We start from the raw sequence: 24,206 nt of genomic DNA, 5'->3' as shown, positions 1-24,206 counted from the left end.
GCCTGTTTAAAATACAATAAAAGTGTAATTATCATACTAATTATTATTTTTGATTCTAATGCCGAACAATATTTGAATCAAAAATAATCGTTTGTTTGATAATTTATTTTTGATCAAAATTTTTCTGACATTTTAATTATCAAAAATATGAACTACAATTAATAACAAAAAGTTTTCATTTGAGCGAGACAGATTTTTTTTATTTCAATTTTTCTGACAATCAATTTATGCTTCAAAAAAACATCATTTCTGCAAAGAATCTCAAAAGTTAATAATATATTTAATAGTATCAAAACAGAAGATCATAATACTAAAACACTGATATCTGAGACATAATCTATACTGTAATTATAACAACAAATAATGATCATGTTCAATTGAATAAAAAAAGTATGAAAATATAATGAAAAATACAAACAATATTTAGTCTTGCGCATTAATCACTCTTTCTGGAAATAAATCAGTAACTTTATCCCACATATTCTCACTTTCACAAAATAATTTGTTCAATTGAACATTAATTTGATTCCCGTCAACAATTAGCTTAAGAGTCAATACAGTTCGATGGAATGGATGAACAATATTGTAATCTGTATTGGAAATTTCTTTTATCTTAAATCCAAGAGAAATAAAGAATTCTAACATCTTTGCCTTGAACGGTGCTAATTGTTTGGATGTTACATATCCAAAAGTGTCTGATTTCGGTCTTGAAAGGTCAGAATTATGAGATTCTGAAACAGCTTTCAATCTACGTCGTTCTTCTAGTCTTAAACTTGTGATCCAAGGATCCTTATCCAATTCGTTAACTGTAATTCGTTTTGTTGGGTTTGATTCGAGCATTCTAGAAATCAAATTTTTTGCTGCGGGATGGAGATATTCTGGTATCTTAATTTTGCTTTCTACAATTTGCTGGGTTAAAAAATCCTTCTTTTCTTTTAATGAGAGATCATCTGGAATAATAAAAGGATCTTTGCCTGTAAGAATGAATAGAAGAGTCAAACCCATGGCCCATATATCTGCAGCTTTAGGATATTGAGTTTGTCTATCAATATAGAATTCTGGAGCTTGATAATTTAAAGTTCCATATGATTTAGTAACTGTATCAAAATCTACATACTGAGCATGCATGAAATTCGATAGTTTAAATCCTCTGTCAATATAAATTACGTTTTCTGGCCTAATATCATTATGAATTATATTATTTTCGTGTAAATATTTAACGGCATCAATAACACTTAAGAATTTTAAACCAGCTTCAGGTTCTGGTAATTGTCCTTTTTCTTGAATTAATGTAAATGCATTTCCTTGGCTTTTTTCGAAAAATAAATATGCGATTTCACCGTCTAATTTATAATTTGCTAAACTGTGTATGCATGGATGAGATAGAGATCCCAAAATTTCAATCATATTTCGAATTTTAAGAAATTGAGGATAATCAAAATTACATAAACGAGAAATGATGACTTCCATTGCAGTATATGATTGCCCATTGACTTTTTTGGCTTCATACTCTATATAGTAATCTTTATTTGTAGGAGTTGTGAGAGTATATTCACCAATTGTTTTCGTTTGCTGAAACATCAGTGACAAATTTGACACATGTAATTCTATCACTTCAACAATGGCTCATTTATAGTCACTCATTTCAAACTGCTACACGTCTATTTGTACCTAAGATTTTTCCTAGCTTATAAAGAATTTTCAATCAGATTTGATTTATTTGTGTATTAATTTTGCAAACAAATTAGATCAATGGATATTCTGAAACTCAAAATCAATAGTTTCTTTCGAAGTCAGATGCTAGTCCTTCTGATTTAAAAATTGATTCTATTTACATTCAATTAAAGTTTCAAAGATTTATATCACGAAATTAATTCTCCAACCAAGCCATTTGTATCGTCAATCAGCTCACATTTTGTGGAAAGCTTAGCTTTTTTTTCTTCTCGAAAGCAAAAAATTTCGAAAACAACCTCTTTTCATAAACATGCTTGAAAAATAACTTATTGATATATGAGGTATTTTAAAGGTTAAGAGAAAGTTTTGATTAATATGCTATATAAGCACTTAAGTACCCTCTATGTTAGCGAAAGTTGAGAGGCTCAGTTCACTTGAGAGTATCTCCTTAAGTGTGCTAATATGTTGGTATAATATTAAATTATTATGAAATGTTTATTCTTAAATAATGCGGTGTAAAATCTCGCGATAGAAAAAGAATTATTTGATATTTGTAGCGCCATGTTCAACTAAGAATTTAGCAATTTTGGCACATTTAAATTCCTTTGCATAACTAAGAGGGCATTCATGAATATCAAGAGAATGTAATAAAACAACGATGAGTGTAAAAGGAAAGAGAATTATGTAAAAAAACAATAAATATGAAAAGAAGGAGAAAACGATAGAGCAATGATAAATATGAAAAGAAAGAAAATTTTATAAAACAATGATGAATATCAAAATAAATAGAATGTTAAAAAACAATGATATATATTATAAGAAAGAAAATTCTATAAAACAATGATAAGCATTAAAAGAAAGAAAGTTTGATAAATCAATGATAAATGTGAAAACAAATAGAATGTCATATGATAAAGGTGAATATAAAAAGAAAGAGAATGCGGTAAAACAATGATGTGTATGAAATGAAAGAGAATTCCATAAAACAATGATGAATATGAAAAGAAAGAGAATCCGATCAAACAATGATAAAAATGGAAAGAAAGAGAATGTAATAAAACAAATATAAATATGAAAAGGGAGAGAATATGTTTCACATTAACATTAGCACCATGTTCAACTAAGAATGTGACAATTTCCATTGATTTCACAGAGATGGCAATAAAAAGAGGACATTCATGAATATTGAGAGAATATCATAAAATAATGATAAATATGAAATGAAAGAGAATCCAATAAAACAATGATAAACATTAAAAGAATGTAAATTTTGTAAAGCAATGATGAATATAAAAAGAAAGAGAATGTCATAAAGCAATGATGAGTTTGAAACGAAAGATAATTCCATAAAACAATGATGAATATGAAATGAAAGAAAATGGTATAAAACAGTGATAAATATCATAAAAAAGAATGCTATTAAGCAATGATAAATATAAAAACAAAGAGAATGAAACAAAATAATGATAAATATAAAAAGAAAGAGAATTCCATAAATCAATGATAAATATGAAAAGATAGAGAATTCTATAAAACAGTGATAAATACGAAAAGAATGAAAATGTCATATAACAATTATAAACATAAAACGAGTAAAAATGTTATAATTCAATGATAAACATGAAAAGAAAGAGTATGTAATAAAATAATGATAAATATGAAAAGAAAGAGAATAAGTTTCACGTTAACATCAGCACCATGCTCAACTAGGTATTTGACAATATCGATTGAATTGGCTTGGATTGCAAAACCAAGAGGGCATTTATGAATATTGAGAGAATATCATAAAATATTGATAAATATGAAATGAAAGAGAAACCAATAAAACAATGATAAATATGAAAAGAAAGAAAACGACATAAAACAGTATTAAATATGAAAAGAAATGGAATGTAATAAAACAGTGTTAAATATAAAAAGAAAGAAAATGCGGTAAAACAACGATAAATATGGAATGAAAAAGAATTTCATAAAACGATGATAAATATGAAAAGAAAGAGAATTCCATAAATCAATGATAAATATGAAAAGAAAGAGAATTCCATAAATCAATGATAAATATGAAAAGAAAGAGAAGGATATAAATCAATGATAAATATAAAAAGAAAGAGAATGTAACAAAATAATGATAAATATGAAAAGAAAAATAATATTATAAAACAATGATAAATATAGGGTGTCCAAAGGTGCGTTTAGCACAGCGCTCTATATGAGACTATTAAAGGAGATATATGCTGATTATAAATATATAATAAAAAATATGAATATATGTATATGATGAGTATGTTGTATTTTGGCGCCATGCCGGGATATAAAATGAATTTTGAGACAAGAGGCGGTTTCGCGGGAAATTTTGGCGGGATTTTTTTCATTTTTTTAATGAATCATAAAGAAAACATCCTCGCTCTTGCAAAAAAATGCAAAGACTGTAAAAAAATCTACGAGACATTGGTAAAATGCTTCGGTATGGATGCTCCTAGCTATTCCACTGTAACGTATCATGTTAGGATGTATCACTTCATGAACAAAAAGGCGCCCATCATAAAAATTGACAAAAAATCGCCGGATCAAAGAAAAATCAAAGCAATTCTTCAAGCGCTAGATGAAGACCCAAGAGCATCACTCAGAAGGATAGAGGAGATGACAAAGATACCACGTACAACAGTCAGTTATTATCTGCACAATTATTTGAACTACAAACTAGCGTATACACGTTGGGTTCCGCACAACCTTAATTCAGTTCAAAAAAAATCTAGAGTCCAATCTTCGAAAGAGCTCCTCTCTATATTGGGTGCGTATCAATCCAAGAAGTTTCGCTTTTTAGTAACAGGGGACGAGTCTTGGTTTCAATATGCAACAGAAGCCAAAATCATGTGGATTCCGAAGGATGAAAATCCGCAAACATTCCGAAGAAAAAAATTGACACACCAATGATGATGTTGTCGGTTTTTTGGGGCGTGAATGGCATCATCGCAATTGATATTTTTCAAAAACCTAATACGATGAATGCTCAGTATCTAATTGACAATGTTCTTACTCAAATTATTTCTGATGAGTTTGAGAAATCCAAACAACAAAAACAAAAGTTTGCAATTCATTTTGATAATTCAAGAGTTCACAAAAGTCATAAGGTAATGAATTACTTGGTGGAAAACAATGTCAAAGTTGTTTTTATTCACCTGATATTGCACCCTCTGACTTTTATTTATTCGGCACGCTAAAAAGAGAGCTGAAGGACGCGAATTCGCGAGTCCAGATGATCTTGAAAATTTTGTAAGAGAGCAATTTGAGCAATTTTCTCATGATGATTTAAAGCGTGTCTTTCAAGCCTGGATCGATCGCTGCGAACGCGTGATTGAATCCAATGGTGATTATATTTAAATAAACTTTATATATATGTAACTTGTTTATTTCTATTCGCAGTATTCAGGTTTGTGCTAAACACACCTTTGGACACCCTATATTAAAAGAAAGAGGATGTCGTAAAACAGTGATCAATATTAAAAGAATGAGAATGTAATAAAACAAAGATGAAAACGAAATGAAAAAGAATTTCATAAAACAATGGTAAATATAAAAAGAAAGAGAATGAGTTTCTTGTTAATATCAGCACCATGTTCAACTAAAAATTTGACAATTTCCATTGAATTCGCTTTGATTGCAATACTAAGAGGGGATTCATTAATATTGAGAGAATTTCATAAAACAATGATAAATATTTAAAGAATGAGAATGTAATAAAATAATGATAAGCATGAAAAGAAAGGGAATGCACTTATACAATGATAAACATGAAAAGAAAAAAAAAGTCACAAAACAATGATAAATATGAAAAGAAAGAGAAGGATATAAAGCAATGATAAATATAAAAAGAAAGAGAATGTAACAAAATAATGATAAAAATGAAGAGAAAGAGAATTCCATAAACCAATGATAAGTATTAAAAGAAAGAGAATATCATAAAAACAATGATAAATACTAAAAGAAAGAGAATGTCATAAAAATAATGATCAATACTAAAAGAAAGAGAATGTTATAAAAACAATGATAAATATGAAAAGAAGGAAAATGTAATAAAGCAGTGATTAATATGAATAGAAAGAAAATACAGTAAGTCAACGATAAATATAAAAAGAAAGAGAATTCCATTATACAATGATAAATATGAAAAGAAAAATAATATTATAAAACAATGATAAATATGAAAAGAAAGAGAATTCTATAAATCAATGATAAATATGAGGAGAAAGGAAATGCAAGTTTGGTTGATGTCCGCTCCATTAGAAATTAAGCAAGATGCAACATCATAATTTCCAAAAAGCATGCTTTCTGCTATTGAATCAAAAGTTTGTCCACAATTTGATTTAAGGTATTCGGCAATTTCATAATTATGGTACTCAAATGCTGTATCAATCAAGTCATTAAATGATTGACCATCTTCGATCATTTGCATAAATATGTTTTTATTTCCTCATTGAACAGCTAATCTTGGGGAGCTAATATTGTATTTGGCTCCCATATTTTTCAAGTAGTTGAAACATAATTCTGATCCGTATTTAATAGCACAATTAAGTGGTGTGAAAATATAATCTATTTCTCGATTAAGAGCAAGTTTTGGGAATTTACTTTTAAGTTCATCAACTTTATCCCATGCAATATAATACAACGGGGATTCTTTTGAAAATATATTGAGAATTTCTCCTTTTTTCTTTCTAGGTTCAAATCCTTCGAATTTGATGCCGTTATAATACAACAACGTGGCTACATTACGATTTGTCGGTTTGTAGTTGCATGAAAATTTGTTCGATATATTGAAATAAAGTTCTGCAAATAATTTAATATCTTTTTCACGAATTAATGAAAAGGTAGCAATCAAGTGGATTGCCATTTGGATAGTAATTTTGGAAGTTGTAATGAATTCTATAATTTGTGAAGATACTTCTGAAATATTATTGGAATTGACACCCCAAATAATTTTTGAAGCCTGACTAGGGTATTCGAATACTTCACTTGGCTTAAGGTGGCTGAAGTCACATCCATTTTCATTTTTTGGTTGGTCAGAGTGTGACATTCTTTGTGAATTTCTATTGTGGCACTTTTGTTTACAAAATTTACTGGATCTGCTACGAACTAAATCCAAATACATAATAATTGTTTTCTACATGTATAGCTAAGCTTATCCATTTTATTTTGAAAGATTCAATATGCGTATTGATCTACAAAGAATTGGATAAATTAATTTCAATCCGAAAATTGGTGTTTAGTAATGCCATACATTATATTATTCCAATTATAAGGTCATCCAAAGGTTGGAGAAATTGTGTCAAAAAGAATATTCCAAAATATCATTGAACAAAAATGAGGAGGAGAATATTAAATTTTCTCACAAGCAATGACAACCGTGTCCAAACTCAGGAATTTCCTAATTAATAAAAAAAATTAGAAATTCCTGGTGAGGAACCAAGTAAATCCTTTAATTTTTGTCATAATATGGTTCATCCAAAAGTTGGAGGAATTATATCATGGTATTATTATTAAAATATATTTTTACATACAAAAATCGTTGACGTTAGTAGGTTGAACATTTCTATTTTGAACTCTGTAGAGAAACAGTCGCAGACTTACCTTTAGGAACCTGGAAAACATAATTTTCGTCATATTCTGCTGCATTTGGATTAACATTTTGTAAATCAATATAGTCATCTGAGTAATCTCCTGCAAATTCTTCTCTCAATTGTGAGAATGTAGAGGTGGCCGGTGCATTTAATAATGGAGGTCCTTCTTCACTATCTACAAACTCTGAAACAGTATTTTCTTGTTGTTTTCGTTGTCTATCTCGCCCTCTTCTTCGTAATTCGTAGGCAGTAATAATCTTTTCTTCTTGTTTTTCTTCAACTGGTTTTGATTCTGTTCTGGTACGACGTGTTGGCCTTCCCGATGCTTTTGCTTGTGGTTCTGGAGCATCAGGGAGTTTAATTTCAAGGACAACTTTTTTAGGTTCTTCTTTTTCTGTAATTTCATTTATTTGACTAGAAGTTTCCTTTGGAGTCGTTCTTGTTCGTGTTCTGCGGCGAGATGTATTTGTTGTTTCTTTTGTATTATCTGTATTTTCGTTAGCATTTGTTTTGTTTCCTTCAGAAGTTTTATCATTCTGACATTCAGTATTAGCGCCTTCGTCAGGTTTATTTTCCTCTTTATTTCTTTGGCGACGAACTCGCCTCGACATAAAAAATAAAATTAGAAAAAAATCTTGAGAAAAGGGGGGAACTTCGTCGACAACAAAGGTATCAACCAAAATTGTTCCCATTATACTTGACATATGAAGTATAGGAATGGTGTGTATGGACTCATAGAATGGCTTTCGTTTGATTTCGAGATATATTATGATCTTCTAAAATATCCATATTTTACTTGATAACGCATATGTTTTATCGTATTATGAAAATTTAACGAAAAATATGGCTCAAAACGAGCAAAATTCGATGCTAAAAAAGTAAATTGTTTATTGATTAGGGTGCTTTCAGGTATTTTTTTGAAGTAACACTTTATTCGTTTTTCTTTCTACATCTGTATGTAAAGCTTGCACAAATAAGGATTTATAATTAAAAATATTATACGAATTGGGTAAATAAATCTTTAGATCTTAGATTTTATTAATCCTTTCTTCTTAAAATGAGACTATGGTAATTATTTTTATATGATATAGAAAAGAGGCATATTTTCCAAAGCCATAAATCACTAGTATTTTACTATCAAATGTAGTATATAATTCTATATAGATAACCAGCAGTCTGTAGTTTTATACAATTATTTCTGGTTAAAATTAAGGATTGGCTTCACATAATTAGAAACCATAGTAAACATCTAGAAAGTAATCAATAACATCATGATTTTATTCACAGATGAGTTCAAGATATATATTGTGATTTTCATTTCGACAATAAATCTGAATAAAATATGTATTAAACTCGCACATTTAGATCTCTTAACATAATCATGTTATCAGTTAGTGACTATTGCTAAAGAACAAGCAACATTAGATCTGTATCTCATAATCAAACGGATGTTAAGCTAAGATATTTGAGTCAATATCACCTGATAGTATGCATAATACTATACTAGAATGACTAGTCAATCTGTTGTTTCAATATCGTTTTAATATTTTGATGCCAAAATAGTACTTTGGCTATCATTAGTAATACGTAAGGTTGCTACTGTTGTAATATTTCGAAAAAATAAAGGTATTAACTTTAATGCAAGATATTATGAGTTGAACATCGAATAATTGGATTTTTGCAATATTAATATTCTTTAGTCCCTAGTATATCATCGTTTCATACTAATCACGTGGATGCAATCCGTTTCAATGATCAGATAAAGCAGAAACAATATACTCAGATGCCACTTTTTTGGTCTAAAAAATGAGTTTCCCCCTTTTTTAGACGAAATCATAATTCTTCAATTTTTTCAGATTTCTAAGAGGAATCGGAGGTCATGAAACGATAATTCTAAATCAGTGGCTCAAAAACTTCAATTTTTCTAACGAAGCCATTATATATATTTGGTTCAAGAAACTTTTCGTTTCTTTAAACTTGCTTTCATATTTTTCGCTTCTGGTTCTCTAAAGCTAAGAGAATTGCGATGTTTTCATGCGAAAATTATGAAAACGAGTTTAAAAAAATAAAAAATATCAATAAAAAATTGCTAAAGACCGTAATGCGATAGATTTTTAAACACTAAAATGCACATCTGATGCATTTATGAAGGCCAAAGCTCAATTCATTTGAGATAATGCCTTCTTGAGAAGAACAAGACGAGGAGTATAGAACTTAGCGAAGTTCTTCTGGATGAGTGGGGTAGTACTGTAAGCTAAATCGCCACCAATGTGCAGCTTGCAGTTCCTGATTGCGTCATTTAATTTCTGCCTGATCAGGATTTTGTTATTATCCCCGGAATCATTATACTCCTGAATCATTTGTTGCACCTCTGTTTTAAACAAAGCAAAATCCTCATCATAAATTGGGCGATGAAGACGTGCATGATGCATACGTATAATTGAAGTGCGAAGATTTTTATCGTACTCACAACTTTTGAGAATGTCAACAATCATCGATTGTTTTTTGGGAAATTATAAACTACATCAATAGTGTGATGATCGCTAATCCAATTTTTTGAAACACACGTTATAAATTGAATATTTTGAATCATTTTAGAGATTCCCAAGTACATAGTTTATATATAGAAAAATCTATTATTTGATGCTATTTGGTCAGATGTCAAAATCTTGAACGGTACAAAATTGAGAGATGATGATTTGATAATTAAAATCTCAGGTATGTAGAAATTCTCCCGGAATTAGGATTGACATCATATAAAATATTAAAATTGACAATTTCCGATTATTTATAAAAAGCTAAAATATTAATAAGTGCAATTTATATATCAATATTGAAAAATTATCAAATTGAATTATTCGCAGATTTTTTATAGAAACCTTTAATAAATACTCACAGAATATTTTCTCGAGTCAGAGAAATAATATCTAGAAACTGTTCCAATTACTTATTTCAGTTTAATTTCAAATCTGCCTACGATCTTCCTTGAAATCGAAAATCCAATTATAAACAATGCTAATACCATGTCAATAATTGGGTAAATAATACCTAATACAATGGAAACAAGTCAGCAGTTTCGCTTGATATTGCTTTGGCATAATTGTAAACGCATGTTTTTATAATTTCAATCGGAGATATCCCAACATTTTATGAAGATTAATCTTCCTTAATTTGTTAAGTTGACTTTTGTTAATATCAATTTTCATTTTAAGTATATAATTGTCGGCATTTCTCTAATTCGTGTGTTAAAGTATGTTTTTGGTCACTTTCGAAGCTAACCACATCATTCCATAATTATTGTATATTCAAATTACTCGAACTCCCAGTTTTATCACCAAAATAATTATATCTTTTGATTTATTTATCATTCAATGCAAAAGATATCTCCAAAACTTATTTAAACGAGAAAATTATTAGATTCAAAGCATGCATACTTTCTATTTGTACTTATGGGGAAATATCAAAATAATTTTGATTCCAGTCAGATTTATATTAACCAATATGTCTTCATTGAAATTAATTTAAAATTAGAAATTAAGCAATGAAATTCGAGTAACGATTTAAAATTTTCATCCTAAAACTCTTTATCTGTTTGTCATCATGGTATAAATAATAATTTATGAATATAGCATATCTTTATTCATGATAAAAACAACAAATTACATAACAATAATATAATCAGTTTGAAATTAATGACCAAAGAGATGAATATTCTGAAAATATTTGATCAATTGTAATACGCTTCTTTGGATCTGGCTCTAAGCATTTGTAAATCAATTCCTTCAATTCATTTGAAAAATGATTCCAAATCTTACCTTCAAGCTTGTAATCTCTCTTCTTCTTAGATGCTTGCATGGCCTTGTTCGAATCACAATCAAAAGGTACAGTTCCGCCGCAAGCGACACATAAAGTTACACCAATGGAGAAAATATCACATTCTTTTGAGTAAGCGCCATCATAAACTTCTGGAGCAGCATAATAGCATGATCCAACTCTTTCCTGATGAAGTCTGTCATTTATTTCGCAAGCCATGCCTAAATCAATAACTTTGATATCATCAACGTTAAGATTTGAGTTCATGATGACAACATTCTCTGGTTTGTAATCTCTGTGCATAACTCCGTTCTGATTGAGGTATTCCACTGACTTGAAAAGAACATAAGCAATATTTCTAACTTTCTTTTCAGGAATTGGAAATTCTGGTGTTTTATCGAGAAAGTCTAAAAGATCTTTCTCTTGAGCACGTGGAAATACAGAACATTTCAAGTTATTCACAATATCAAATGTTTGTATTGGCTTCAATATGAAATTGGAGTTAAATTTCTCCAAATATGCAATCTCACGAAGATACTTTCGTGGATTATTCTTATACACCTTCAAAACAACTTGTTGTTCATCTGATGTATTATATCCGAAAAATGTTGAAGAATTCTGTGTGCTTTCGCATAATGATGTAACTTTGAATCCATTTATAACTCGTCCAGGGTATACATACTTCTCTAATGTCATGAATAATAAATAATGAATTGAACGGGCAGCATTTTTTCAGAATTTTATTTTCAGAAGTTTACAAAAAAATTTACCGAAATTTTTGTTTGATATGATTATTTTGAAAGGAAAAATACGACACAAATTTATGGCCCTTCAAAAATTTTAAGAATTTTGTAATTAAAGACTAATGCAGTAGAACTATATCTGATGAAATTGGTCTGATAATTGTTTTGTCAATTTTATAAAAGATTCTGAATCAATTCCAGACCATTTTTCAGGGTCTCTTCTCTCTACGAGTGCACTTTCAATTGCTGTGTTTTGGATCCAGTTATTAAATGAATTTATGATAATAATATCTCCGCCCCATTCAAAAGCTTGTTTCCATTGATGAATGTATTCCAATCCATCATTTCTCCCTATTGTCTTATGTAACAACTGTAAATCTCTTCGTGATTCATTGAATCCAGGCATAACTGTTGGAATAATATCAAAATTGCGTTTTCTCCAAGGTTCAAACAGTTGGGCAGAAAAATTAAAGCAGGTGAAGGCCGAGTATATTGACTGAAATGCAGAATAAACATTGTTGCATTGTTCTGAATTTTGAATTAAATAAAATTGCTTGAAAAAATTAATATTATTTGTGAAATTGAGGTCTTCATCAATCATTATTACAAATTTATCATTTATCATTAGTGAATTATCATTATTTTTTGTTATTTGTTGAAATATTTTAATTTCTTGAATAATATTTTCTGTTGATCTATTGTGTGCCGAAACAGCGAGTCCAACACTTATATTATTAAGTGCAGCCATTCGAACAACGTTAAGAATCGGGTCATTAATTCCTATGCTTTCTATATTAATAAAGGTCTCAGTTACATTACGATTCTGAAATGATGGATAGTTGTTCATCACTATAATTTGACTTTTATATTCTGGATGATTATATACTGATAATCTCGTCCAATTAATGAGAATTCCTTGAATATTGGCGGATTTAATCATTTTCATATGAGTTTCTATGATATTCTCATTATTTAATGAATAATATCCAAGTTTTGGCTTCATTTGAGTTGGATTTCTGACAAATGGAAACAAAAATTCATTAATTTGACTAATTATAGGAACTTTCCATCCAAACCATGATACATCATTTTCAAAATTCCCATAATTACTTGAATAAATCGCCAATACTTTTTTATTTTGGTTTCTATTTATTGTTGAGTGTTCTTTTGATGACGGATATCGTATGAAAAGACCCAATGAAGCAGATATAATAAAGAAGATGGTTATTGCAAAATATGTTTTTCGATGAGAACGTTTCAGCTTCTTCATTAATCAAATTTAAAGGTTTCAAGCCGGAAATTACCTAGTTATAGCTAATATTAATACATAATGCAAAGATTGGCCATGGATAAATATTGTTTCAATTTGATTTGATTTTATCAAACTCCAGATCATTCATTTGACTTAAGCAATTAATTATATGCACAATTTGCTGATGAATGTACAAATTAATTTATGATGTATTTTGTTTTCAAAATTGTGCCATTTAATTTACTCGCAGAAAAGCTGCAAAAACCATGAAAACGTTGTCTACAGATGATAATATAATTCATAGCATATAGTATTTGGGAGAGGGGGAGGGTAGGGGTAAAAATGTTTTGATTTTTAACAAACAAACAACATGATACATCTTTTTTTATTAATTTGAAAAAATGATTAATAAATAAGATAAAAAATATAATTAACAATATGTATTTGGATTAAGATTAAGATTAAGATTATGCCAACTCTTTGAGTGTGGAATGGATGAGAACCACTTGTGATCGAGACACTGGTTAACAGTGTAACGCTCCAATGGATCTACTTTGATCATATGGGATATTAAATCCTTTGCTTCTCTAGAAATGCCTTTCCACTTGGAAGCAGGGAATAAGTAAGCTCCATTCTGGATGCAGCGTCTGAGAGTACTCTCAGGGTTAGATGGGAATGGGTTGGATCCGCTCAATAATGTATACATGGAAACGCCTAACGACCAAATGTCGATAGATTTATCGTATGGCTTGCCGGAAATGATTTCTGGGGCGGCATAGTTAAGTGTGCCGACATATTCGTTGCAAAGCTGGTTACTTTCGACTTTTGTGGCAAAACCAAGATCTGTAAGTTGAACAGCTTCTTCTTCCTCTTCGCCGAGATAGAGAAGATTATCTGGTTTGATATCACGGTGGCAGATTTGGTTGTCGTGCAAGTATTTCAGAGCTAATAAAGCTGATCTAATAACTTCCTTGACCAAATCTTCATCAAGACGATGATTCTCTGCGCAGTGAAGGATGTTGTTCATATCTGACATAGCAAGTGGCATGACAAGGCACTTGTATGGAAGATAGTCGAAAATTTCCCTTGCCTGGATAATAAAAGGGCATTTGCAGTTGGACATAAGTTCGATCTCGGCATCTACTCTGCTAATGGCTGCTTTTCTGTATTTGATGAACTTGATGGCAACTTTTTCGTTGTCTTTTATGTTCTTAGCAAGGAATACAATGGAGTTCTTGGTGTTGTCAAGAATCTTCTCAAGGGAATAATTATTGATAACTTCTCCGACCTTTGGGACTGTGGACTCGTCCCCATAGAACTGAGAAGACATCAAAAAAATTGAAATTTATTTATTTCAATGAGACCGCTATTCGTTAAACTCCTCTCAAAAATTGAATACTTTTCATGGGCCATTTGTGTCTTTATATCATGCATATAAGATAAAATTAAAATTCATATAAGCCTTTTTAAAGGTGTTGTAAACTATTCAAAATAAATTTATATCAAATTCTGCCATTTTCAGATATTATATCAGAAATCGTCTTTACAACAAATTCATGTGGAAAAGTGTATACACGGTAAAAAAATTCAAACATTTGAATTAGTTCGACAATTTTTCAAAAATTTTCAGAGATTTTAGTCCACAATATATAATCAGGTACTTTTTAAAATTTTAACCTAAGAAAAACTGATGGTTTGTCAAAATTTTGTGTAAAGTTCAAATTTTATACCGAAAATTGAAAAACGGCGGAATTTATAGAGATATCGTGAAATTTTTAGTGGAAAATTATCACACGCATGTTTTTTGCCGCATGCAGAGCCATCTCTATCAATTTTGATCGAATACGTTTGAAGACTATTTTTTTCTCCAATTTTTTTTTCAAATGAAAACTTCACCGAATTAACCGAGTTCACTATTTGGAAAAGTCTTCATCATTGAGAAATTAATATGGATGATGCATATATGTTACTCTCCAACAATTTCCATCCTTATCATATAAAAAAAATTATTGTTCGATTTGAACCGAATATTTTAATCAAAATAATATATGAATAGCTATATCGGCTCCTTTTCTCTTTATATTGCTGTAGATTTATCCATCATTTTAATATTTCTAATTTTTTGTTTCAGTTTTTGAGAATATATTAAACAGAGCATTATTACACAGCCTATATATGCAATATATGTATTCCAAATTTGATTATTGACTGATAAGATATATAGAATTTTTGTTATCAGGTATTTTTATTATTTTGTGTTAATTTTTGCATAGTGCTTATAAACGTGGACAATTTTTGGGATTGTTGGAAACAAGAAAATTACTTATGTTATATTGATTTTTATGAATTAAGAATTGATCAATATTTTGATTCCCACAAACTAAAGGGTTGAAACACACGCATCTGAAGAATATGAATCTCTTGTTGAAGTAAAATGATAAATTTGAAATAATAATACCAAGATTTTTACGATATCAATGAATTGGTATTGAATTCAACTTTCATCTATAATAAATCCAAAATTCAGGGGAAAATAAGCCCAACTAATATTTTAATTTGAACTTATATATCTTGAACAGGTTGTAAAATGCAATATGAAATTAAAATTCAATAAGTATATATTTATTCTATATTTTAATTAGTATAAAGAACAAAAATTCGGAATTGATTTACATTAAGGTTCCGAACTATTATCATCATCCAAATTCGCTAACATTTAGCTTTTCCAAAGCAATATTGTGTTCAATCTTCTTTTGTGATTTTCTAATTTTATGAATTTTAATAATGATGAAAATAAGAGGAATACCAACTGTCAAAACACATCCGATTGATATCAAAATTATCGCTAGTGTAGAAATCCCACCATTGTGATAAGGAAGATTGGGACATCTAACATTATTAATAATTTTGGCACCTCCAATTTTACTTTTTGGATAATATTTATAAACTGAAATATTTTTGGGTTTGTTGTGAACAAAGAAATTGCCTTCAACAATTTGATTACCACAGTATAAGAAGTTGTTGATATGACTATGAGAAAATGAGTTGTCTGAAATCTGATGAATATTACCTGTGATGTTGATGTTCAAATTTGTTGAATTAACGAAATTGTCGTTGATAATTGAGTCATTGTGTTCTGTAATGATAGAAACATGTTCAATATGATTAAAATCTAAAATTGTTGGATATTCTTTGAAATATGATGAAAATGTGATAGATTTAACTGATTGATGAAGAATCTTTTGTTCAAATATATCTTTGTTTTCATTTTTAATAATAAGATTTTCAATATTATAGTCTTCATCAAAAACACTTTGATCAATAGAACAATTACTTTCAACAACAATTTCTCTTAATGATTTACAATTAGAGAATGAAAGATTTCCTAATATTGTGAGATTTTTAGGTAAATTGATCTTCATCAATGATTCACAAAATAGGAAACATTCATCCGATATCTCGTTTAGTCCATCTGGAAATGTCAACTCAGTTAAATTATAGCAGCAGAAAAATGACCTTCCTTGATACTTATGAGTGAACTTGGAAATGTAAATGATTTCAATAAATAACAGTTACAAAATGCTTGTAAGCCAATTACTACTAATTGATTCGACTTCATGGAAACATTTTCAAGAGATGAACAATTCTGGAAGCAAAATTGAGGTATTATTGTGAGAAAAGATGGTATTGTTACATTTTGGAGATCGGAACAACAATAAAATGATGCGTCGCCAATCTCTAAAACTGATTCAGGGATATCGACATAAATAAGACTAATGCAGTTTTCAAAAGCTTGAATTCCAATTTTTGTAACTTTGTTTGGTATTGTTATCGCTTCTAGATTAATGCAATCATAAAATAAGTAATTTGAAATTTCTTTCAATTCACTAGGAAGAACGATGCTCTCAAGGGATTCCATATTCCAAAAACATCGTTCATCAATAGTTGTTGATGAACTTAAAAATGTAATTGTTTTAACTTTAATACATCCAACAAACGCATTAGATCCAATATAACTAAGCTTTTCTGGTAAAGTTATATTTAATAATGAAATACAGTTAAAAAATGAATTTTCTTCGATATTTGTAAGACTATTTGGAAACTTCACTTCCTTCAAATTTTCACATTCCAAAAAAGCGTCATTACCTATTGAATAAATTGTATCAGGAAGGATTATACTTTTAAGTCCAGAACAAGATCTGAAAAGTGAAGCTTCTATTATTTGAAGCTCTTTTGGAAGGCTGACATTTGAAAGTTTTTCACATGACATGAATGCACCAGATGCTATTACTGAGGTATAATTTAAAAATTCTACTCTTTCTAATTTAGAACAATATGAAAAAGAATTCATCCCAATCATTGAACAATTTTCAGGAAACTGGATACTTTGAATGCTAGAACATGAATTAAATGCTGAATCATCAATCTTTATTAATGAAGATGGTAAAGAATCAAATGTTAATTGTTCACAAAAGGAAAATGCACTATTTAATATAGATCGTACTGTATTTGGGAAAGATATTTTGCCTAGATTTGTGCAATAAGAAAAAGCATAATAGTCAATTATTTCTAATGATGGAGGAAGTTGAATTGTTTTAAGTCCAGTGCAATAATAAAAAGTTTTTTCTTCAATTTTACTTGTTAGTGATGGAAGTTTAACTGATTCAAGGTTTTCACAATGCATGAACACTCCATCTAGAATAGTTGTATTTTCTGATTGGAATGTTACATTTTGTAGGGCTTTACAGTATGAAAATGATTCTGATAAAATATTTTTAAGATTTGATGGGAAATCAATGCTATTGATTTTTATGCAATTCTTAAATGCATATTCATCAATTTGTAAAAGTGATGTTGGTAAAGAATCAAATGTTAACTTGTGACAATTAAAAAATGCATACGATTCAATGTATTCGGTTGTATTTGGGAATATTATATTGTTTAGATTTACGCAGTTGTAAAATGTATTTTTGTTAATTTTTGATAAAGATGATGGAAAAATTATTGTTTCGAGATTTGTACAATTGTAGAAAGAACTTTCTGAAATAATTGTATTTTCTGAATAGAATCTTATTGATGTTAAGCTTGAACAAAATGAAAACGAATTTTTTGAAATTATTTGTAAGTTTTGAGGGAAATCAAGATTTTTTAGACTTGTACAGTTATAAAATGAATTTTCGCCAATGGATGTTAAAGAATCTGGAAACGAAATTGATGAGAAATTTGAAACATTTGCGAATTGATTTGACTCGATCTGAGATGTACCATCCGGAATTGTGAGTGTTTCATCACTTGACAGAGTGGAAAATATTTGTAATAAAAAGATGTGGTTTATAAGCATTTTTTATGTTGAAAAATTAAGAGTAGAATTTGACAGGTATCGTCAATAAAAATCCGAGAGGAAACATTAATCAGAATACTTTTTCAAAACTTTATTCTATATTGAAAACAATAAGAGTAAAAATTGACAGGTATCGTTATAAAAAATTTGACAGGTATCGTTAACATTCAGTTGAGACATAAGGGATCAAAACAATATTAGATTTATTTCAATTTGATATATTATAGAAGACACAAATATATTTTACATTTTTACGGGCTTGAAGTTTCTCTCAAAAAGTATGAAACATGTTGTGTAGTCATTTATTATTATTATTGAATATTCATCAGTATTGCAAGTTAACTGAACTACTTTTCATCTGCTTTCGATTGAGATTTAAAATTTGAATTATTCAATATACAAATTTTTGGAGATTTAAAGGGGACAATATACAATACAACTAAACGCAAATAAGTTTATATTATTATAAAAACAATTAAAAATTATAGCACTAATTCATTCGGTACGTCGATATAAGTTGAAATTGAAAGACAGATTAACCAAGATTTTGAACATAATTTGTTTTGTGGCTTTCAAATGATATGAAATATGAAATCACTTATTTAAAGTTTGATTGTTATGAAAGAACTCAGTTCATAACAATAAAAGATCAGAAATCATCCAAATTCGCTAACAATTAGCTTTTCCAAAGCAATATTGTGTTCAATCTTCTTTTGTGATTTTCTAATCTTTTGAAGCTTAATAATGATGAAAATAAGAGGAATACCAACAGTCAAAACACATCCAATTGATATTAAAATTATCGCCAGTGTAGAAATCCTGCCTTTTTGATAAGGAATGTTTGGACATTCTGCATCTCGTTTGGCTGGGACACCTCCAATTGATTTAGATGGATAGTGTTTATAAACTGAAATATTGTTGTATGATTGTGAATTAGAAAGGAATTTGCCTTCGACAATTTGAATACCACAGTATAAAAAGTTGTTGATGTGACTATGAGAAAATGAGTTGTCTGAAATCTGATGAATGTTGCCTGTGATGTTGATGTTCAAATTTGTTGAATTAACGAAATTGTCGTTGATAATTGAGTCATTGTGTTCTGTAATGATAGAAACATGTTCAACATGATTAAATTCTGAAATACTTGGATATTCTTTGAAATATGATGAAAATGTGATAGATTTAACTGATTGATGAAGAAAATCTTGATGAAGTACATTGTCATTTGGATATGAAATAACAAGACTTTCAATTATTGTATTGTTTAGAAAAGCATTTTGATTAATTGAACGATTTGATTCTATAACAATTTCTTTCAATGATGTGCAATAATAAAAAGAAAAGTTTTCTAGAATTGTAAGGCCTTTTGGTAAATTAATCTTCATTAAAGATGTACAACAAGAGAAAGCATATGAAGAAATTTGACGAAGAGAATCAGGAAAAGTTAATTCTGTTAAATTAGAGCAATTCCCAAATGCATAATTTTGAATGCATTCAAGAGAAACTGGGAATATTATTAATTTTAAGGAATAGCATTTTTGGAATGAATACAATCTGATATTTGTCAGTTTATTGGAATTGATTATAACCGTTTCTATAGATCTACAATCATAAAAACATTTCACAGGAATTTCTGTAATTGATTTTGAAATTGTCACTTTTCGGAGATTTTGACAAAGTGCAAATACATTGTGATAAATTATATTGACTGAATCAGGGATTTCTACTTCAACAAGGTTCATGCACCCTTCAAATGCACTTGGCCCTATTCGAGTAACTGTGTTCGGTATTTTGATTTCTTGTAATTTTGCACATCTATAAAATAATTCGGAAGGAATAACGTGCAATTCACTTGGAAGTGTAATCCTCTCTAATGCTATATTCCGTTCGAAACACGCATCAGAAATACATGTGAATTTACCTAAAAAAGTAACACTTTTAATTCCAGTACAATATAAAAAAGCAGATAGCTCAATAGTCTGGACATTTTGTGGTATGATGATACTTGTTAATGAAAGGCATGTTTTAAAAGCATCATCTAATATTTCTATAAGAGAATTCGGAAAGTTTATTTCGCTTAAATTTCTGCATTCAGAAAATGCATCGAAACTTATACTTTGTAATGTATCTGGAAGTATAATTGACTTCAATGACGTGCAAAAATGAAATGTATTATCATAAATTTTAGTGATTTTTAAAGGAAGTTTTACTTCAGAGAGTTTGCTGCAACTGTTGAATGCACACATGTTTATAGTTGTATCAGGATTTAGGAATTCAATTTGTTCTAAACAACCGCAATTTGAAAAAGAATATTTTCCGAGAAAACTCATGGTTTCTGGGAACTTTATTTTAGTTATACTGTCACAATACCTAAAAGCAGATTCATCAATATGCTTTAACGAGAATGGTAAAGATTCGAAGTTTAACTTTCGGCAATCGAAAAAAGCATTTACTCCAATATATTCTATTGTATCTGGGAATGAAATCTTCTCGAGATTCATACAGTTGCGGAAAGTACAATCACCAATTTTTTTCATTGAAGAAGGAAGTTGTATAGCTTCGAGTTTTGTGCATAATTCAAACGAGTTTTCGTAAATTGTAGTATTTTCTGAATGAAATATGATAGTTTTTAAACTTTTACAATATGAAAACGAATTTTTGTAAATATTTTGTAAGTTTGGAGGCAATTCAAGACTTTGTAAACCTGTACAGTTATGAAATGCGCTTTCCCCAATAGAAATTAATGAATCTAGGAAAGAAATAGTTGTAAAATTTTTCCAATTATTGAATTTCTTTGTGTCTATCTGAGTTATACCCTCCGGAATAATAAGTGTATCATTATTAATGGAATGTGTTACAGTTTCGGAGAGAAAAATGAAATGAATAAGCAATATTTCGAACAAGTATTAAAAAATTTATCGTCTGCCACAGTCTGCCATGTAAAAAAAATCTGATCAGATCAATTTGCTATCACTTTTGCAGGTTAGATACGTATTTAGGATTTCTATATAGTGCAGGCAGTTTTTTATTCTGTCAATTCATGTTTCTCGGATATTGTGATACTTTTGTTACTCTTCGACCTGAATCTCGAATCTCGAATGATGAATCGAAAAGTCATATAATTTATGTAATATGCATCTTATACATGTGTTAACAATATTGTCTTATACATGTGTATCAAAAAAAACTATCAATTGTGAGTGGAACTTGCCGAGAAATTTTTTGGTAAAAGATTTTTCAGACGATATTTTTTACATTATAACCATAATGCAATATGATCGATATATAGTTCTATTTGCTTTTTGAATGCAGTTCAAAAAGTAAAATGAATAATGCTGACTATTTTTTTCAATAAGTTATTTCATCTTCAGAAAAACTCAGAAAATTCGATATGTTTTTCCCACTCGAAATTTTCAGACAAGATATAACATTTTTAAGAGATTTTCACTATTGCTGCATACAAAAGAAGAGAGATATCACATATATATTGTCAACTTCAAGATACAAAATAAATTTCATTTTAGAAATTTAATTAAGAAAACAAGAAACATAATATTGCTTGATATAGCATACAAATTATGCTTTAAATCACAATAGAATTTCATTGCTTAATATAACAAGCAACTTTTAATCGGACTTGAATTTATTTCATTTTTTTCTTCAGCATACCACAATTGTTCACTACATTTCATATGACTGATATAGTTATGCATGATACATCTTACTATTACATGTCCATTTAATTTTTAATTTTTTTTTAAAAAATCATTATCTTTCTCATTATTATCATTATTTCTGATTGCGCATTTCTTCCAGCACTATTAACTATTACACATTCCGAATTATGAATTTAATTTAAATTAATTGCAATAATTGATATCAATTTCTACAAATCAAATATTATTGTATTATATATGTATATGAGCATATAAAAATATTGAATCCATTTTTTTTTCTTTCACACAAATTACTTTTTGAATACCTTTTCAAATTCCAAAGATCATTTTCATAGCTAAATATTCTTTTTGAATCCCCCTGGCAAACTTTTAAGTTTCATTCAAATCAAAAATTTTTTGTTTCAATTTATTGAAATTTTCAAACAATATTTGCAATTTAAGTAATCTCCATGTCCAAGAGGGTGATTCATAGGTTTTCCAAAGAAGAAGACAACATGATTATCGACGAAGTTAAAAAACATGATGATAATATCAAATGGGCAATTGACATGCTTGTGAATAAACTTAAGGAAAATCACTCGAGGAGAGCAATTCTTGAACGATTCAAAAGTTTCCTAAGCCAAAGTAGAGGCGAATGGACAACTGAAGAAGATAAACGGATTTTAGAGTATCATAATAAGTTTGGCAATAGGTGGTCTCTTATTTCTAAATACTTCAAGAATAGGTCTGGTGATCAAATTAAGATTCGTTACAATCAATTGACAAAGAAAAATGAGTCAAGTACGGTAATTGAAAACCAAAATATTGAGAATAATACTATACCAAGCTGTGATAATAGTATTTGGGAAGAACTATTCGAAATGGAAGAAGAACAGATTGAAAAGATGTTTGCATGATTAAATGAAAATTTTCATTATCTCAGGAATATTTATATATCACATTATGCTCATATACATATACATATATAATACAATAGTATTTGATTTGTAGAAATTGATATCAATTATTGCAATCGAAGTTTAAATATCAATTCTTAATTAAATTTCTAAAATATTGAGTATCAGAATTCGGAATGTGTAATAGTTAATAGTGCTGGAAGAAATGCGCAATCAGAAATAATGATAATAATGAGAAAGATAATGATTTTTTAAAAAAAAATTAAAAATTAAATGGACATGTAATAGTAAGATGTATCATGCATAACTATATCAGTCATATGAAATGTAGTGAACAATTGTGGTATGCTGAAGAAAAAAATGAAATAAATTCAAGTCCGATTAAAAGTTGCTTGTTATATTAAGCAATGAAATTCTATTGTGATTTAAAGCATAATTTGTATGCTATATCAAGCAATATTATGTTTCTTGTTTTCTTAATTAAATTTCTAAAATGAAATTTATTTTGTATCTTGAAGTTGACAATATATATGTGATATCTCTCTTCTTTTGTATGCAGCAATAGTGAAAATCTCTTAAAAATGTTATATCTTGTCTGAAAATTTCGAGTGGGAAAAACATATCGAATTTTCTGAGTTTTTCTGAAGATGAAATAACTTATTGAAAAAAATAGTCAGCATTATTCATTTTACTTTTTGAACTGCATTCAAAAAGCAAATAGAACTATATATCGATCATATTGCATTATGGTTATAATGTAAAAAATATCGTCTGAAAAATCTTTTACCAAAAAATTTCTCGGCAAGTTCCACTCACAATTGATAGTTTTTTTTGATACACATGTATAAGACAATATTGTTAACACATGTATAAGATGCATATTACATAAATTATATGACTTTTCGATTCATCATTCGAAATTCGAGTTCATTGTCAAAAATTTAAAAAAAATTCTTAACTCCGTCTCCTCTTATGAGTCTCACTTAAACATTAATGATAGAGGTTCCATCTAATTGCTCTTCAAGCAGTCTATGAAATAATGTAATATTTCTAGGAAATTTCTGCTAAATGACTTCTAATTTAATCTACCATGGCATATAGAAATATCTTAGAAGCCCGTGTTCAAATATATTATCATTCGGTTGTTTAATAATAAATGTCTTATTGTGAGCCAAAGCTTATTCGGAATTAAAAA

At 28.8% G+C, this 24,206-nt stretch overlaps 10 protein-coding genes and 1 pseudogene across 11 annotated transcripts, besides 1 other annotated feature; 2 read left to right on the top strand and 9 right to left on the bottom strand.

Moving 5' to 3' along the window:
* Positions 1-182: 182 nt before the first annotated feature.
* Positions 183-1,595, bottom strand: TVAGG3_0812690 (protein serine/threonine kinase protein; the record flags this gene model as incomplete). Its single annotated transcript, XM_001583528.1, has 1 exon — positions 424-1,581. One exon carries the CDS (start codon positions 1,579-1,581, stop codon positions 424-426), a length of 1,158 nt encoding a protein of 385 aa, XP_001583578.1.
* Positions 1,596-3,846: 2,251 nt separating this feature from the next.
* Positions 3,847-5,135: a mobile genetic element.
* Positions 3,943-5,055, top strand: TVAGG3_0812680 (annotated as a pseudogene). Its single transcript has one exon. A coding segment is annotated over exon 1 (1,113 nt).
* A 758-nt stretch (positions 5,136-5,893) lies between the features above and the next one.
* On the bottom strand, positions 5,894-6,121 carry TVAGG3_0812660 (uncharacterized protein; the record flags this gene model as incomplete). The annotated part of the gene is made up of 1 exon (XM_001583527.1): positions 5,894-6,121. The coding sequence occupies one exon, from the start codon at positions 6,119-6,121 to the stop codon at positions 5,894-5,896; it is 228 nt and encodes a 75-aa protein (XP_001583577.1).
* Positions 6,122-6,145: 24 nt separating this feature from the next.
* TVAGG3_0812650 (protein ubiquitination) lies at positions 6,146-6,745 on the bottom strand (the record flags this gene model as incomplete). Its single annotated transcript, XM_001583526.1, has 1 exon — positions 6,146-6,745. One exon carries the CDS (start codon positions 6,743-6,745, stop codon positions 6,146-6,148), a length of 600 nt encoding a protein of 199 aa, XP_001583576.1.
* Positions 6,746-7,133: 388 nt separating this feature from the next.
* On the bottom strand, positions 7,134-7,900 carry TVAGG3_0812640 (uncharacterized protein; the record flags this gene model as incomplete). The annotated part of the gene is made up of 1 exon (XM_001583525.1): positions 7,262-7,900. The coding sequence occupies one exon, from the start codon at positions 7,898-7,900 to the stop codon at positions 7,262-7,264; it is 639 nt and encodes a 212-aa protein (XP_001583575.1).
* A 291-nt stretch (positions 7,901-8,191) lies between these two features.
* On the bottom strand, positions 8,192-9,784 carry TVAGG3_0812630 (uncharacterized protein; the record flags this gene model as incomplete). The annotated part of the gene is made up of 1 exon (XM_001583524.2): positions 9,449-9,784. The coding sequence occupies one exon, from the start codon at positions 9,782-9,784 to the stop codon at positions 9,449-9,451; it is 336 nt and encodes a 111-aa protein (XP_001583574.1).
* Positions 9,785-10,967: 1,183 nt separating this feature from the next.
* Positions 10,968-11,798, bottom strand: TVAGG3_0812620 (protein serine/threonine kinase protein; the record flags this gene model as incomplete). Its single annotated transcript, XM_001583523.1, has 1 exon — positions 10,968-11,798. One exon carries the CDS (start codon positions 11,796-11,798, stop codon positions 10,968-10,970), a length of 831 nt encoding a protein of 276 aa, XP_001583573.1.
* A 1,729-nt stretch (positions 11,799-13,527) lies between these two features.
* On the bottom strand, positions 13,528-14,427 carry TVAGG3_0812610 (protein serine/threonine kinase protein; the record flags this gene model as incomplete). Its single annotated transcript, XM_001583522.1, has 1 exon — positions 13,528-14,427. One exon carries the CDS (start codon positions 14,425-14,427, stop codon positions 13,528-13,530), a length of 900 nt encoding a protein of 299 aa, XP_001583572.1.
* A 2,160-nt stretch (positions 14,428-16,587) lies between these two features.
* On the bottom strand, positions 16,588-18,438 carry TVAGG3_0812600 (antigen BSP-related family; the record flags this gene model as incomplete). The annotated part of the gene is made up of 1 exon (XM_001583521.1): positions 16,588-18,438. The coding sequence occupies one exon, from the start codon at positions 18,436-18,438 to the stop codon at positions 16,588-16,590; it is 1,851 nt and encodes a 616-aa protein (XP_001583571.1).
* Positions 18,439-18,844: 406 nt separating this feature from the next.
* On the bottom strand, positions 18,845-20,975 carry TVAGG3_0812590 (antigen BSP-related family; the record flags this gene model as incomplete). The annotated part of the gene is made up of 1 exon (XM_001583520.2): positions 19,095-20,975. The coding sequence occupies one exon, from the start codon at positions 20,973-20,975 to the stop codon at positions 19,095-19,097; it is 1,881 nt and encodes a 626-aa protein (XP_001583570.2).
* A 1,589-nt stretch (positions 20,976-22,564) lies between these two features.
* Positions 22,565-23,011, top strand: TVAGG3_0812580 (RNA polymerase II transcription regulator recruiting protein; the record flags this gene model as incomplete). Its single annotated transcript, XM_001583519.1, has 1 exon — positions 22,565-23,011. One exon carries the CDS (start codon positions 22,565-22,567, stop codon positions 23,009-23,011), a length of 447 nt encoding a protein of 148 aa, XP_001583569.1.
* Positions 23,012-24,206: the final 1,195 nt, after the last annotated feature.

This window comes from Trichomonas vaginalis, chromosome VI (assembly GCF_026262505.1).
Source record: "Trichomonas vaginalis G3 chromosome VI, whole genome shotgun sequence".
In the NCBI taxonomy this organism is placed as follows: Eukaryota; Parabasalia; order Trichomonadida; family Trichomonadidae; genus Trichomonas; species Trichomonas vaginalis.
Note: the sequence above shows the minus strand (reverse complement) of the source record. Positions and strands in the feature narration are given on the sequence as shown.